This window comes from Hippoglossus stenolepis, chromosome 10, assembly GCF_022539355.2.
Source record: "Hippoglossus stenolepis isolate QCI-W04-F060 chromosome 10, HSTE1.2, whole genome shotgun sequence".
NCBI classification, from domain to species: Eukaryota; Metazoa; Chordata; class Actinopteri; order Pleuronectiformes; family Pleuronectidae; genus Hippoglossus; species Hippoglossus stenolepis.
This window is the reverse complement of record NC_061492.1, coordinates 12375886-12391839: the sequence shown is the minus strand read 5'-3', so window position 1 is coordinate 12391839 and position 15954 is coordinate 12375886. Positions and strand designations below refer to the sequence as shown.

The 15954-nt window shown below is 42.9% G+C and overlaps 1 protein-coding gene across 1 annotated transcript in view; it reads right to left on the bottom strand.

Moving 5' to 3' along the window:
* The window catches only part of ltk (leukocyte receptor tyrosine kinase), a 57945-nt gene that overhangs the window by 4053 nt on the left and 37938 nt on the right, over nucleotides 1-15954 (bottom strand). The window contains exons 16-27 of the mRNA XM_035168340.2: nucleotides 14099-14284; nucleotides 13512-13610; nucleotides 11335-11496; nucleotides 10636-10749; nucleotides 6381-6567; nucleotides 6197-6287; nucleotides 5161-5225; nucleotides 4078-4207; nucleotides 3896-3993; nucleotides 3421-3513; nucleotides 3054-3155; nucleotides 904-1038 (exon numbers count right to left, since the gene is read on the bottom strand). Of these exons, the coding sequence (XP_035024231.2) occupies nucleotides 904-1038; nucleotides 3054-3155; nucleotides 3421-3513; nucleotides 3896-3993; nucleotides 4078-4207; nucleotides 5161-5225; nucleotides 6197-6287; nucleotides 6381-6567; nucleotides 10636-10749; nucleotides 11335-11496; nucleotides 13512-13610; nucleotides 14099-14284 (1462 nt within the window). The remainder of the gene's footprint in view (nucleotides 1-903; nucleotides 1039-3053; nucleotides 3156-3420; nucleotides 3514-3895; nucleotides 3994-4077; nucleotides 4208-5160; nucleotides 5226-6196; nucleotides 6288-6380; nucleotides 6568-10635; nucleotides 10750-11334; nucleotides 11497-13511; nucleotides 13611-14098; nucleotides 14285-15954) is intronic.

Here is a 15954-nt window from a genome sequence, read left to right as displayed (position 1 = left end):
TGAAAGGGATTCAGTGCTGTCATCTCTTAAGACTTTTGGCTAAAAAAATAAGTCTCGCAGTTTTTCTGAAGTTGTATATTTCACAAGCTTTTATCCTGAGCGGAGTTGAGATCCCAACTTAATCCCAAATCCTCAAGGGAAATATGACGTCCTAAGTGTGAGTGTTTGGCTTGAATATACTGTAGTATAGAGACTCTGCAGTAATCACATCACATTAAGGTGGCTGAGGCTCACAAGGTAGAGCGGGACATCCATTAACCAGAGTGTGATCCCCTGCTCGTCCAGTCTGCTGAAGTGTCATTGGGCAAGACATTGGGCCTTTAATTGTCCCTGACATGTGAATAGAAGCGTTGTGTGACTGTGACTTGTACTGTGGAGCACTTTGGGTGGACAATAGGATACTACAGCTCTACCTAGACGTAATCCATTTAGCATTAACAATTAAAATTTCATTATGAAAACATAATTTTTAATTGTGAGTGACAAACTTCACATCCACATATGAAATATACTGGTTAATACATGCAAGTCTTTCTAACTCAAATTGTTCATAATTATCAAAGATAAACATCAGAACAAAAGATAATTAGTTGGTACAACTGCAGTTGATTAAGTTGGCCTCACAAATCTAGTGCAGTAAACAGAAATTTGGAGTTTTCCTAACTTTTCATAGTTTTGTCTCTAAAGTGAAGTCCACTCAAATTTTGACTCCACAAACTAAGGTTTTTTTTTTAATTTGCAGGGATTTAATGAAACATTTACACTGAGAAATCTCTGCCTGCCACTGTGAAGAATTGCAAATCCATGCAGCTCAAGTCGAACTAAAGCGATTTCAGTTCTCTGCTCTGCTTAGAATTTAAATCCAGGCTGGAGCAGTTTGATGTATTTGCTGTCGGTACTCACACAGGCCCTGGACAACCTTTGGGAGGATCCATTCTCCCTCCGCTGGTGACAAACTCTAGCACCTCCTGGTTGGTTTTACAAGGATAGGGCATGTAGCCCAGGGAGAGGATCTCCCACAGCAGCACTCCAAATGACCTGCAGGGGGAGACACAGATCAACAACTGACTGGTCTCGATCATTGACAGATAATCGAGAGGGGGGACATGCCAAACATTTCCTGCTTTCATGGGCTTCAGTTAACACCAGCATATAAATACTCAGTACAACACAAACAACTGGAGATGTCGTCTCATCTTGGCCGAAGCTAGAATTCACCACATCTGCATCAAACTACAAAGGTCCATGGTCATCATCGTTAGTGTGGTCTTCCTCTTGACAAAATTAATGTTTGTTGTAATTACAGTGTCACAGTGTTACAGAGTCCCACTTCTTTCTGATCAACAATTACAGCCTGGTATTTGTATCATGTGCAGTCTGATTGCACTTCCTGGAAGTTTCTGAATCAGCAAAACAGAAAACGCTAATAGAAAACAAATTGTCTTTTAGTTCAATTACATTGCTTGGAATAGATTAGATAATAAACATAAACAAAACCATTTATATTTACTTGAGCATAAATTGAATCTAAAGAATTTCCATTGTGAACACTTGTTTATGAGTTCTTATATTTTCTGGCACTGTGTTTGAACCTCGCAGACGGTGAAGTGTGATGTGACGCATTTCTCCAGTGTTGTTCCCTCGGGTTGAGCTCTGGTAAATGGATGGGAAGCCGCACAAGCTTGCACTTGTTTTTTTCATTGGTTGCGGATGAAAACCATTGCTCTTCCAAACAGCTTGAAGCAATAGTGTCCCTCTGCTGAGTTCAGCGATACTTTTTTGTGGTCAAAGCAAAGCTGATCCTCTGCACAATTCCACCACTGTGTTTGACAGCGCTGCCCAATGTCCCCGCATTCAAATTCTGATTGAAACTATTAACTTCAGACTGTTTGTGGAGTTTATCTGAAAACAAACCCTTCTTTCCGTTTTCTAAAGGAAAAGTTTGATTGTTTCTGAATTTCTGACGTGTTTTGCTGTGTTTGGTTTGAATTTCTGACGTCTTACTGACGTGTATAGAGAAGTGGTCTGGTTTGGACACTGCTCAGCTGGCTCTGTGTTTGAATACTGATGCCTCTCTGTCTTGTGAAGATTTCCACTCGGTATACGGCTCTTTAGATGCTGAACTTGCTGTAGGTCTTTGTTTAGAAGTAAAATTATTTGATTTGTGAAAAATCTCTTCAGCAGGACTACAACAAGGCTTCTAAATTAGCTGGAATTAAGAGCTGGGAAACTTTCTACCACACACAAGAGAAACAACGTAGAAAGATGAAATTATTTTCAATAAGCGCATGTGATGAGGATGCTTGAATGATGTAATATTATTCATCTTTTATGAAAGGCTTCAAATTTATGCCAGTTATGAATAATACATTCTTTATTAAAAGGTCTTACACCACACTAGAAGTACCGCCCTTAGGTTGTATGCCTCCTCTTATTAGTGCAGTGTCAGTATAAATATGGGTTTTTGCAGATATGAGGTGACAGTTACCTTTGACCTTTAACTACTGAAATCAAATCAGTTAATCTTTGAGTCCAAGTGACAACTGGTCATAATGCATCATGACAAGTACTGAAATTAATATTTTAAAATTACTGAAGGGATTTTCAACTGGCTGACGATGTTGTTGTTGTTGTACGTCATAATCCAGAAAATGCACCAAGCAGTGTCTGCAAGCATTTCTTTTCTTTCCCAGATGAGCTGACTATATAGTTCTCAATATAGAAGTCACTATGTAGTAAAGTAGGGAATAGTGAGTGAGTGGTTGATTTCTGACACAGCATAAGAGAACATTTGAAAATACAATTTGAACAAATTTGAAAGCATTATCTTCACGTTCACAAGGCAAAAAACGAGTTATGTTAGGTCACAGTAACCCCGACCTTTGATTGCAAATTCTATTCAGGTCATCCTTCAGTCCAAGTGAATGGTGGAGGCATGAAATATTTAAACTGTATCCACTTTAAATTGAGACCACATCCTCTTTTTCTGTGTATTTAATCTGGATCCTCCCTGTAGATATCATGTGTTTATATCATATGTTGCATGTTTATACCATGTATCCGTCTTGCAGGTGAAGATTCCCTCCATAAAGGCCTCCGGTGGCATCCATTTAACTGGCAGCATGGCACGACCCCCTTTCCTGTAATAGCTCGCTCTAGAAGAGGAAAAGCACTGTCAGATGTGGAAATGTCCATTTATCATCGGTTTACAAGAGAAGGTAAGTACGACAAGGACACAAAGTCTTAGTACATATGAGAGACTGGTCCCATGGGGGAAAATAGATCTCCTTGAACTGGTCTGACATTTACCACATCAACCAAATGCTGCCTGGACTCTGGCTCATCTGAGACACATCATCTTAAATCATCCACCATGCTTTGCTTTGAGGACTTCAAAAGGTGCGGATTCATTGTACAGACCTGTAAATATCCCGTGCCATGCCAAAGTCTCCAATTTTAGCCACTCGGTCCGGTCCAGGGTACGTAAGCAGGCAGTTTCTGGCAGCAATGTCTCTGAAAAACACAGGAAATCATGTTTCTTCCCATCATTCTGGCAGCAATCTAGATCCGGGCCTGTTAACCATGACAACTAAATGCCTAACCCTAACCTAAACCTAATTCTAACCCTAACCCTAAAACAAAGTCGTAAGCCTAAAACAACCCCTTTGTATACAACGATGCTACTGAACCAGATAGACATGCACATGCAAGCAAGCACACACACACACACACACACACACACACACACTCTCTCTCTCTCTCTCTCACTCTCACTCTCACTCTCTCTCTCTCTCTCTCTCTCTCTCTCTCTCTCTCTCTCTCTCTCTCTCTCTCTCTCTCTCTCTCTCTCTCTCTCTCTCTCTCTCAGCAGTTATAATGGCATGTGAATAAAAACCTGTGAATAAAGTGGTTCTCCTCCAGGTAGCGACAGCCACAGGCGATGTCTTTGGCGATCCGCAGCAGCTCCCGCATAGTGAGAGAAGAGGTCTGGCCCTGGACACAGCACAGTTCGATTTAATGTACAACACACACAGATACACACATGTACATGCACAGAAAGATACGGTAGAGACGTACAGCTCGCGGCCTGTTCTGTCTCAGAAAACTCTTCATGTCTCCTCCGGTCATCAGCTCCAGCAGGATGAAGCGAGGCAAGATGTTGAGGCTGACGCCGATGCAGCGCACAATGTTTTCATGGCTGAACTTGCTGCATGGACAACAGTGAACAACACTTGGATTAACATGACTGCAGTTGTGTGTATAAAACAAGATATGCTCTCATGCAAAAAAAAACAAAGTTGACTTTCCAAAATTGGACCAGATGTAGTGACATTCCCTATGGGCAGTTCTGATATGTCACATTCACAGAAACATGAGGTCACTGTGACCTTGACCTTTAGACCTCCAGGCACCCAAATGTAATCAGTTCATCTTTGAGTCTAAGGGAATGTTTGTTCTATATATGAAGACACTTCCTTAAGCTGATCTTAAGATATCAAAAACATAAACATAATTTGTGAGGCCACTGTGACCTTGACCTTTGATCTTTGGCTACCAAAATCTAATCAGTTCATCTGTGAGTCCAAGTTAATATTTGTACCAAATTTGGAGAAATTCCCTCAAGGCATTCTGTAGATATCGTGTTCACAAGAATGTGATGAAGGGACGGATAACCTGGAAAATTTGAATGCCTCCGCACCAGGGTCATTGTTGTGCCTCTATGACTAACAAAGCTGTCCTTGTCGGGGTTTAATAGGTATAACAACTCAAAGATGTTTTGTGCCTGCTGTATATTTAGTCATTAAATAACTTCCGCATTGTGTTTGATTTGAGTGATCATGTGTGATCTGATCTAAATTCAGAGTCTCTTTGAGCAACATCATCTCTTATGACACAAAAATCCCCAACAGATGTTTACGAATGAGAATAATTACACACATTAAACAATTAACATCACCCGGGTTTCAAAGTGAGATAAATGAGTATCAGTAACTTTCCTCAGATCACATCTTTGTCCTTTAGACTTTAACCAACTGTCCCCATTTATCTTTCAATGACACCAGTTAGATGCGTGAGAGGCCAGTACGTGTGCCACATTTTAACGGCGGTCTCATTTCCGAATGGTTGACTCATCGTGTGATCCACTGCAGTGTGAAGTACCTCATTATAAGCGCCTCCATCAGGAAATCCATTTCATCTTGTTCAGAGCAGATTTCTGGAAGAGTCTGTGGAGCAGAGAGCACGAGAGACTGTGTCTTATTGTCCAGAGGAAACATGTGCATCCATTATCTATAACGCTCAAACTTTGAGGTCATGGGGGGCTGGAGCCAACAGTTGACATTGGCCGGGAGGCAGGGTAGAGACAGGTCATTCACACATGTATGAGCAATTTAGCATCAGAGATGAACCTAAGCTGTGTGTCTTATGAAGCTGGAGCAGAGAAAGAGAAACCCCACACATAGAAAAGCCTAATCAGAAGACGTCAGATAATCAGGCAAACCCACGTGGAGATCACTCAACTTTTTCTTCTTTACAAGTCGAGTCAAGTTATTAAAGTGTTCCGAGTGCACGGTCAGTCTGAGGAGTGTTGATGATTTTGCAGCATGCATCGTCTTCATATAAAAACGAATGCGGTGCCTGTTCTAAACCTGCCTGTTTGAAATGGGCAGTTTGTTTGGCCTGTGTTTGCGCTGGTCGCAGCTTTCCTTCTGAAACTGTAGGTGTGAAGTGAGACGACTGCACTCAGTCCACAGAACCCTGAAGCTGTGCCACTGCTGCTGCACATAGATCTTGTCTCAGAACACAGAGCCCTGAACTGGAGGATCATTGCTGCTGTTGTTGTGATCGACAACATCACGTTGATGAGTCCCAGCCGCGGCTGCTACAGAGCGTCTGGATGTCTGTTTATTCAGTATTATTAGAATGAAACGTATTGTGTTTACAAATTGCACCAAAGTCAACACTGCACTCTTTTCAGCCCTGAACTATACACATGTCAAGTGTGAAGTCCGTTCTTGAGATATGTGAGCCACAGGCAGACAGACAGACAGATGCCGTAAAAACCTGCTAATTCAAATGTTTTATTCCTTTGATTCTGAGGAGCAAGATCAGTGCAGTAGGATGTTGTTGCTGTATTATAACAGCTAGTGAGGTGCTATCATCTGGCATTAATGTGCCTCACAGAGCATGATCTTACCTTTATGGCCACCTGCATTGGACTGTTGTCACCACTCATCCCCAGAACTTGTCCTTCATAGACTTCACCAAATGCACCATGACCGAGAGCTCTGAAAACAATAAAAATCAATGGAAAAGCGTTGATTAGATGATAAGAACTCTATGCACTGACAGTCTTTGACATTGTGTCCTTCTTGTCCTACCGGAGCAGCGTGATGTTTTTGCGCGGCACTTCCTTCAGTTCACTGAGTGACGCAGCCTTCCCCGCAAAACAGTAGTTGGGGTTGTAGTCCGTCATGATGGTGGACGAGCGGATCTTGCTCAGCTTGTACTCCGGACTCTGCAGACGCCCCCTCACTGCGTGAAGGTCGTTCTTTCTGCGGTACCACACTGCAGACAGAGATGAGACACAGGGACAAACACGGTAGTTTTACTAATGAAAAGAAATCAGAACCCTGACTGTCACCAGGACCCCACACTTTGTATGTGAGGTGCTAGAAGCAACCTCCTGACAATCTGCTAAAGATAGGAGCGGTAACACAAGGAGGGGTCAAGCCGCATCTCAGTGATTCATGCTGTTCTGTGGCCAGTGGAAAAACAGTTTAAGATAAAAGTGAGACTTTTAATTCTCAGGCATTGATTTTGTTTTTAAAAAAAAGGACTCCACCCAATTATAAGATTGCCAGACTCCTAATAAAGAGTTAGAAACGATTTTCATTTCCCTGCATTCTGCTGACTGATCTGAAACTACCCACAATGCAATGACAGCTGTAACCTCGTTTTGGTATTTGCTAATGTAACCTTCAGTTGCGAGCCTCGAGCCGTCTATAGAGGTCACACAAATACGAATGAGAAGCGAATATCAAATGTTAAAGTTCACCGAAGTTGAACTCCACCCGGAGCCACACTGTGACCTGCCTCCCCACAGGAAGCAAATATTTTATTCACTTCTTCACTCGCACAGATTGGACGTGAACCAGGAGACGAAGGTTCTCCATTGATGCATCTGCGTATGTGTGACCAGGCCTACCTCACCTCGTTCTCACTGCCCCCCCACTAGATTGTTTTTGAGACTTCCTGAGCCCGAACCAATGTTGCTTCAAGTGACATCACTTGAGACAGAGATTTCAGACTGGAGCCACAAGATACTTTACTCCTCTTTTTTTTACCTGAGCCAAGAAGGTTATGTTTTGTTAATCAAGTATTTAGCAGGATACACTCCTGAGACAATTTCCACAAAAGGAAGGATGCAGTATGAGTCAGAGAGAGACCCATTCAATTTTGGTGTGGATCCGCATCAGCAGGCAGATTCAAGATTTTCTTTTCACCTTCTTTAACATTCTGAACTAAAGCATTTTTTCGAGATGTATTTTTTTCTCAGCGAATAATTCATGGTTTTCGAAGAAAAAACGAAATGTGTAAAATCGGTGGAGTCCCCTTTTAAAGAAGAAGTTTTGTGGGATGCGTGTGCGATGTCCTCTCCTTCTTTACTGCTCCTACACTGTCTGTGCCAGTGAGTTTGGACTCACCCGCCGCGGAGACAGCCCCGATGCAGGTTGGTAGTCTGCCAGGGAGGGGGTGTTGCGTGCAGGTAAGAGGTGCCGTCGAGCCATCGCCCGGTGCAGGTGCTAGGGACTCAGGGGGGTCGGGAATAGGAGGGGATGAGGGGGGATGAAGAGGGGATGAGGAGGAGGAGGAGGAGGAGGAGGAGGAGGAGGGGGTGGAGGAGATGGGACGCCCAGGGAACAGACTACCTCCCTGCATGGGGGAGAGCTTAGGTGAAGAGACACCGTTAAGCTGGAAGTGCATGTGTGTGTATGTGTTTCTGTGAGAGTGTGTCTTGCTGCCTTTTTTTAAACCCCTCCTGATAAAAAACATCTTCCTTCTTAAAAAGCAAAGCAAATGTCTCACACACTTCGTCGCCCTTTGTTTTAGTACTTGATTTATTCACTTGCAAATGCAAAGACTTACACACAATGCAGTTAGTTAGAAATCACTAATACTTCATCCATTTTTCATTCAAAAAGAGGTTTGTTCCTGTTTGTTGTGCCCAGTTTGTCTGATTAATACAGAGCACATTCATGCAGTTACACACCACTGCAACCATCTTGTCATTATTATAGCTACTATCAGACATGCATTGAACTCTGTAGATTCTCAGCACTTTCTGCGTAGAAGGTGCACGAATGAACGCAAGTGTCTCTTGTCTGAATAATGTGGAGGGTTTTGTGCCGTTGTGAATGCGTCTGTGGAGTAAATCTTTTGCTTTGTTGTGCACGTGGTCCACAGGACCTGTGGACCACGTGCACAGGTCATGTCTGAAAAAACCTCATCTAATTAGACAGAGAAACTACATGTTTAGCTGAACCTGACCCAAAACAAACACTCTAAAATCTCTTGTTTTCAGTTTTTCTCTGTTCAGTTAAGAGCATTTATCTGATGACTAATCTCTGCGGACCTGGCTGACCGTAACCTTCACCAGGCCGCCCTCTTAACTGCATTTTCCATTCTTCTAAAACCTGTTTCTGTTGCAACAACATTGTCGACCATTTCCCCAAACCTCTCATCTCCTGAAAGCGCAGAGCTCCACTTTTACATAAGAACCATCATATTACATCTCCTCATCACATTCTGCTGCTTGTACAGCTGAAAAGAAAAACAATTGTGCATTTCACACACATGCACAACCAATGCCAATATCCTGTCGTACCACGCTTGGGCACGAGGACGTCTTCATATCGAGTGAAATGACAGTGGTGCAGTGGATTATTTGATCGATGCCATTTCATTTCCTTCGAGCTTGATGAGATCTTAAGAATCGCTGATAAGAAAAAACAACTCCATATTGTTCCTTTAATCCATCAGCTTTACTTCATCTCACTTCCCTCACAGGAGGTCTATTTTATGTAACTGCCCTCGTTGCGCCTGATTTTTCTTTTCAGTCCTGCCTTCGAGCGCAAACAGCATGAAATGTGACATATTTTCCGGCGGGAAGTCGAAGTTGTGCGGATTCCTCCGGAGGCCCTTAACACAAAGTTTAGATCCACCAAAAAACCAACTTTGGGGAAAAGAAAGCACGAAAGCGGGAAAAAAATCAAATAACGTCTTCCACGGTTGAACTTCTCTTAATATTCAGGCCTGTTGGAGAGTTTAAGGAGAGGACAGACGGAGAGAAAGAGAAGCTGCTATATTCTAACCGCGCTCGGTGAAGGATTAACGTGTCAAGGAATCCCTTCCTCGCAAGGTGACAAAGGTGCAAAAAGAGTATAACTAGCTGTTTAATCCCTCACTGTCCTATATGGAATGACTGCATATGTTATTGTTAATACTGCAGAAGAAAACGTTTCTATATAAAGTGTCTGTGGTCCACAACACAAGGATGACAATATAAGTCCACATTTAACAGTAAATATCGCATAGCAGCTCTTAAAACTAAGTTAAATACAAATGCAACAAACGTTAATGTTAGAATTCAAATATTATACCTGTCTCTTTATCCCTCACTCTTTTTTCTTTCCTAGAGTGTTAATCCTGCTGTTAATTGTCAGGTTCCCTAATTATTCCCATTGGAAGCGGTTTACATGTGCAAGAATCATCAGCAAAGCATTTTACATCATGTCAGTCCCATCGTGTCAGATGAACCAAACCCTGCAACCGACAAAGCAAATCCTATATATTCAGTTCTTTGTTCAGGCGCAGGTGCTCGTAGCTCACAGTGCTCTGTGTAAAAAGCACTTAGCTGTATCCCAGCTGAAGTCTTTCTGCTATATACAAGACTCTTCTCATAGAAGGTCAATGCCCATGAATTCAGAGAGATGCTTCTCAATGTGTCAGAATCTTTTATCACACCTCTCTGGTTTCTAGCTTTCTTCATTATCGTTTATATGATTTCCGATTTTCCAGGTTTGTCTGAATCATAACATCCGACATTTACCGCAAACTGATCTCAGGGTGCACGTCTCTGATTGGAGGGGGTGGGATGTATCGGTTGCAAAGTGCAGCCTGGTGTCGCGAGCTTGTCCAGGATTACCAACCCTAGCTTTAAAGTCATTCGTTGAGATCAGTTTACAGCACAGCTTTACTGTTTCATGCTTCCATTAGAGCAGTCGTTCTCCTGTAGGGACTAAATGCAAAATATAATTTCTTCCTTAAATGCAAATCACCCCCTTAATCTCACTTCTCATCTGCAGTATAATCTGGTTTCACAATCTTTAGCCTTTTACACACAGCCAGAGTGAAACAAGTGCTTCTAATCAAAGTGTTCATATGTGCTCGCTTCACTTTGTGCCAGCATCCTAAAAGTCCGCCCCACACCTTCCCTAACTCGGCACACAGCCAGGGGACACTTCGAACCGACACTTCATCAGAGGTGTTCCTGTTTCTGCGTGTCCAGCTGTGCTCACAGCCGGTGGAAGGTGGTGGGCACCGACTGCACACAGAGCTGCAGGAGTCTCTTACTGAGGATGACGCTGGCGCAGATCAGCGCGATGCCACTCGCGATGGTGGAGACCACGACCGCCAGGATCAGCAGCGTCGACATCTGGCCCTGCGGAGCTGGACCCTGAGGAGCTGCTGGAGGAGAGAGAGATGAGGAGTGTTGATTATTTTACTTTGAGAAGTGTTCGAATCAGACAAGCTATCTCAGTGTCAATGCATTTTTAACTCCACCAAGGACGATGTGTTTTCACCCCTGTCGGTTGTTTGTAAGCAGGATTAAACTGAAACCACTGGACGAATTTTCATGAAACTTAATGGAAGGATGAGGTACGGATCAGGGAAGAACCCGGATGCGGATCCGGATCAGGGGGCGGATCAGGGAACTTTTTTTCACTTTCTTTAACATTGTGAGATATTGTGTTTTTCAACATCTTTACATTGATTTCTAAAAGAATAATGAATGGGTCTAGATGGAAAAACATTCAGGCATGTGATGGGAACAGATATCTATGAGTGAGTGAAATTTAGTGCAGATCAAAAATAAAAATCTGGATCTAAGGAATTTATAATAAATAAGGGGGCTGAGTGACATTCTAGTTATAAAATGGGTTACGATTAGATGTTCCATCCACTGTCTCTTGTATCCTCTTGTTTAAATTTGTGAGTGCACTATGTATTTTGAGTTTTTATGTCTGTTAAGGGGCAGGCACAATTACCCACCTACAGTACCGACACACGTGACATTGTCGCTGGCCAGGACCTCGTCTTCGTCGCAGAGGCAGAGGATGAGGTGAGTGTCTTCATCACGTTTGCAGCTCTGCGTCTGACAGTGGCTGCAGTTCAGCTGCACCTTGATCTCACACTCGCCGTGACTCTCCATCGCTAGATGGAACAATCACATACGCACACAAACACACACACACACACGCACACAATGAAAACACAAACACCAATAACAAGCGGTTTGTTTGAGGAGATCATTAAGTTTTGCTGGACGCTCCAACAAGGCTTGGTGATATAAAATGTCTTTCTTTTCAGTTAACACAATGAAGGGGCCAAATCCAACAGAGAACTGATCTGACGAGCAAGTGCTGTCCAGGCTGCCAAAGTCTGAAACGGGAGCTTCACTTGTTGTCCAAAAAACTATTAAAACCACATCAACGGCGGACATGTTTGTTTATGGTGCGGAACATGGACGCTGAAGTTTATTCTGAGTGGGTTTCACATCCCACCACAGCTGAAAATAGACCCTGAACAAATGGATTATTTTCTCCTGTTAGAGTAAATTGTGCTAAACATGACAGAGCCGGGCTGTTCTAATTTTACATGAAAGTGTGTTTGCGAGTTCTTTTCAAAGATTTATGTCTTCACTGGGCATGACTGGGAAAGAGACTGGAAGCCAAAGACACGCTGGAGAAGTCAGAAAGTTTGAAGAGACAGATTTACGCTGATGGTTTTAGTGCTTTAATGAAATTTACTGACAAAATTAAATATCATATAAATAGATATACAAATATTACTTGTACTTAAATTTCAGAACATTTGACATCTTGTGCCCAGGTACTGGATCAACATTATCTTCTATATCTGATATAGATAACGAAACAGGTCTCCTCTCTTAGTATGAATATGAGGAGATGTGGGCTTGTACCATGTATGTCATTAAATTAAACCTCATCCTTCACTTATAGATGAGAAGATGTTTTATTACATTACAGAAAAACATAATTGTCTTTCAAACTCAATCACGATAACATCTCTTTTTGTCAGATTCCCTTTGAACGCGTTTCATGCCGCGGAGACGCTCATTGTGTTTGAAAGCGATGACTGGCAGCGCACGCAGCAGCAAACAAAAAGCCCTTTCACATGAGAATGGATGTCTGTGTGCTGGCGCCGAGGGCAACCGGCTCCGTGAGGCTGTGAATTAGTCGAGCGCCTTCCTCCTTCCTCCCGCTGAATAATTAGAATCAGATGGCTGTTGGTCTCACACACACGAAACAAAACAAAATACAAACTGCATATACAGTATGTGGATATGTGTGTGTGTGTGTGGGGGGGCCTAAGTGTTCAAACAGATAGTTTGGCACAGACACACACACACACACACCCACACCCTGATTGGATCAATTGCTCGGAGAACTAAGCGAACAGAATCCCAGGAACTCAGGATGCAATCTTCACACCACCAGCGTCTCTGTGCTTTGGGATCAGACGTGTTAAACGCTGTCTGATACTGGGAGAGTGACTCAAAGACATCATCCACCTTTATGTTATATAGCTCGGACTATGTGTTTTCATATGAATACATATGCAGAGTGGAGTCTTTTCATATAACAGTGCATCTGTTCATTGAGCCAATCTTCCTCTTTTATAAAATTACACACACATCAGATCAATTTTCGTTTTTTTTTTCTTCCTGTCAGACTGCCCATTATTTCACATTACTTCTACTTATTCGTGTTATCATCATCTAATGATCAATTTTCTATTCATTGATCTAATTATTTCATTAAAGTTCTTTCTAGTAAACTTATATTGGTATATCCAGCGTTCTGATCTTCACAGCTAAGCTGCTTTTTGGTTTACTCCTCTATATCTTATCTGATTATCTCTGCCAAGGTGGTTTAAAATGTTAGATTTTGTCTGCTAGTCTGTAGTCTGTCTGTATTTTCCAGGAAACTTGGTGGAAGGATGTGTTATGGCTCAGGGAAGAAGACATTCAATTTTGGTGTGGATTCGGATCAGGGGAGCGGATCTAGGAACTTTTTATTACTTCGATTTTTCATTATACTCCACCTTGCATTACTCTACTCTCACCTGGACTGGTCTCCATCTTCATCACCATTATTGTCTTGATACGATCATGATGTGACATTGTGTGTCAGACTGAGTCTCACCTGCCAGTGGCTGCAGGAAGATCTCTCCCATTGGATGAATGAACGAGACGCCGTTCTGACCGTCGGCTGTGATCTCATCCGTCAGTGCCGCGTCACCTCCTATCACAGAATCCATACTGTGAGCTCTCCAGTTTCACGAATCATCTACACCCCACTGATTCTATTATGATATTTTATGTTTGCTATATTCATATACTTCTATTTATTTATCCTTTACTGTCCCGTGGAGATATAATATCTCTTCTGCCAGGGAGTTAGGTCAGGGAGTCTATTATAAAGTCAGGCAGGGACAAAGAACACAAACTAAAACACGGCAAACAGATTAAAACCCAGAACAGACACAAAAACATACCGGAATCAATTTCAAAAATGAATAATTGAAAAGAAACAAACAGCACATGTTAAAAGCAATAACTTCTATGAAAACAGGCCAAGAGAGAGTAATGATACCAAGCAAGTGGTGCAAGAAAGCAAACGGCACCCTCAACTCTAACCGACCTCCAGCATCCCCGAGCGAGTCAGATGAGAAGAACACAAATATTTTTTTAGTGCAGGTGTAGAAAATTGGCATCAAAAAATACTGTTACCTCTGTACCCTCCTCCGCCACCTCCAGCTGTGCAGGCTCCACCTCCACCTCCAAAACCCCCGAAGGTGGACCAGCTGAGCTTGGACAGGGCAAGTGGACACGAGGACCCCCCCTCGGCGCCCTCGACCAGAGACTTTCCAGCTCTCACGTGAGGACTGGGATCGTCTTTCCAACCTCCACCTCCACCTTCAAGGAAACAAACATGAACACTGAATCAAACATGATTACATCCAACATTAAAAGCCTCTGAGGCCGTCGGCAGCGTTATTGTAACCATGTGGGATTTGCTTAAATAAGAGAGATAAGATATGCGGGTTGAACGCTTGACTTTTCACTAAGGGGTAGGAGCCTGACAGAGCTTGAGGACACTGCACGCCGGGGGGCAGATCCAGGAGTGGGGCTAGTGCACAGAATCAGGAATTGTGCAGGGAGGCTGGACATATGATTGGCCCCTCTATGTAAACTGCAGCCCCTTTATGGCCCCACTGCTGCACACCCACCTCCACCTGTGACCTGCACCCTTATGACGGGAATAGCTGTCAATCACACAGTATCCACTCCCCAATGCATACTGTGCTTTATCGTCTTTTTCACGCTAGATGGGACCATCATTTACTGAATGAACATCATGCTTTATTACAGCATTTGAGTCCATAAACTCAGTATAAATATGTTTTTAAATGTTATAAACCAGGTGAGAATAAGGTTCTTTTTTTCAAATACTTCTATAGAAACCAGTAGAGGCGCCCTCTGCTCGTCCTTCAAGACACTACAGATTTCAGGCCCTTCCGCCCTAGCTTCACTTTCCAGACGTCCATTATATATTATTATTATATTATTTTGTATACAAAAAGCCAACAGTCACCTGCTGTAGAGCATCTGTGTCAAACAGTTGTCGAACGTCCGGCCGTACTGGCTCTAGTCAGCAATTACTCGCGAGCACCGACAAATTAGCAGCAGAGGCATGTAGTAAGATGTATGGATGTTTTTGATGTTTTCAGCAAATCCGATGCCGCTCCAGAGAGGGCTGCAGAGAGAAGTCTTAGTTTGCCAAGGACAGAGCTCAGACTCGTTGAGATTGCTTTCGAAAAGTTGGGATGACGTCCAGCTAGAGATTTGAATGAAGTAGCCACAGGAATAAGTGGTGACGGATTGAGATGTTCTGCTGTTCTCAGACAGCCGGTGGGCGGAGGTGGGAGGTTCAACAGCAGAGCTCTTCAGCCAGTCAGTCTCCCCAAAAAACAAAACAACACACAGAACCACAGGTTTCTGTTTTCTTTTGTTTAACATCCTTCAACATCCCCACACGCAACCACGTACACATAATTACGTTGCTGACAGCCACAGGCAATCAGCGCAGCACAGTAGCTTTTTTCTATTTATGTATAAAGCTGAATTTACTTCATGTCCTCTATCTTATCACAGTTATATAAGAGCTGTGGGCAGCACAGGACAAATTAGCAAAGTCCATGTATCAGAACAAAACATCTCTAGCTTCAGCAGCGGTAAATTAACTTTTTTATATAACACTTTATACTAGATTTTTTCTCACACATATTCACACGTGTTGCCCAAGGATGCTTGGAGGAGCTGGAGATCGAACCAATCGACCTTCTGGTTAGTGGACGACCCGCTGATTAACCAACGAACAATATTCTATGAGTCAACAGGTTCAATCACGGACAGATGGGGACATCTGATCGACGCAGATGAGCAGATAAAAGCATGAATCCTGTTATTCATGATAATGACACACTGCAGGTCCAGTCTCATGTGACGGCGCGACAACTGGGTACGCACAGTTCAAATCTACCCACCAACAGACACACACACACACAGCTCCTGTACACACTACT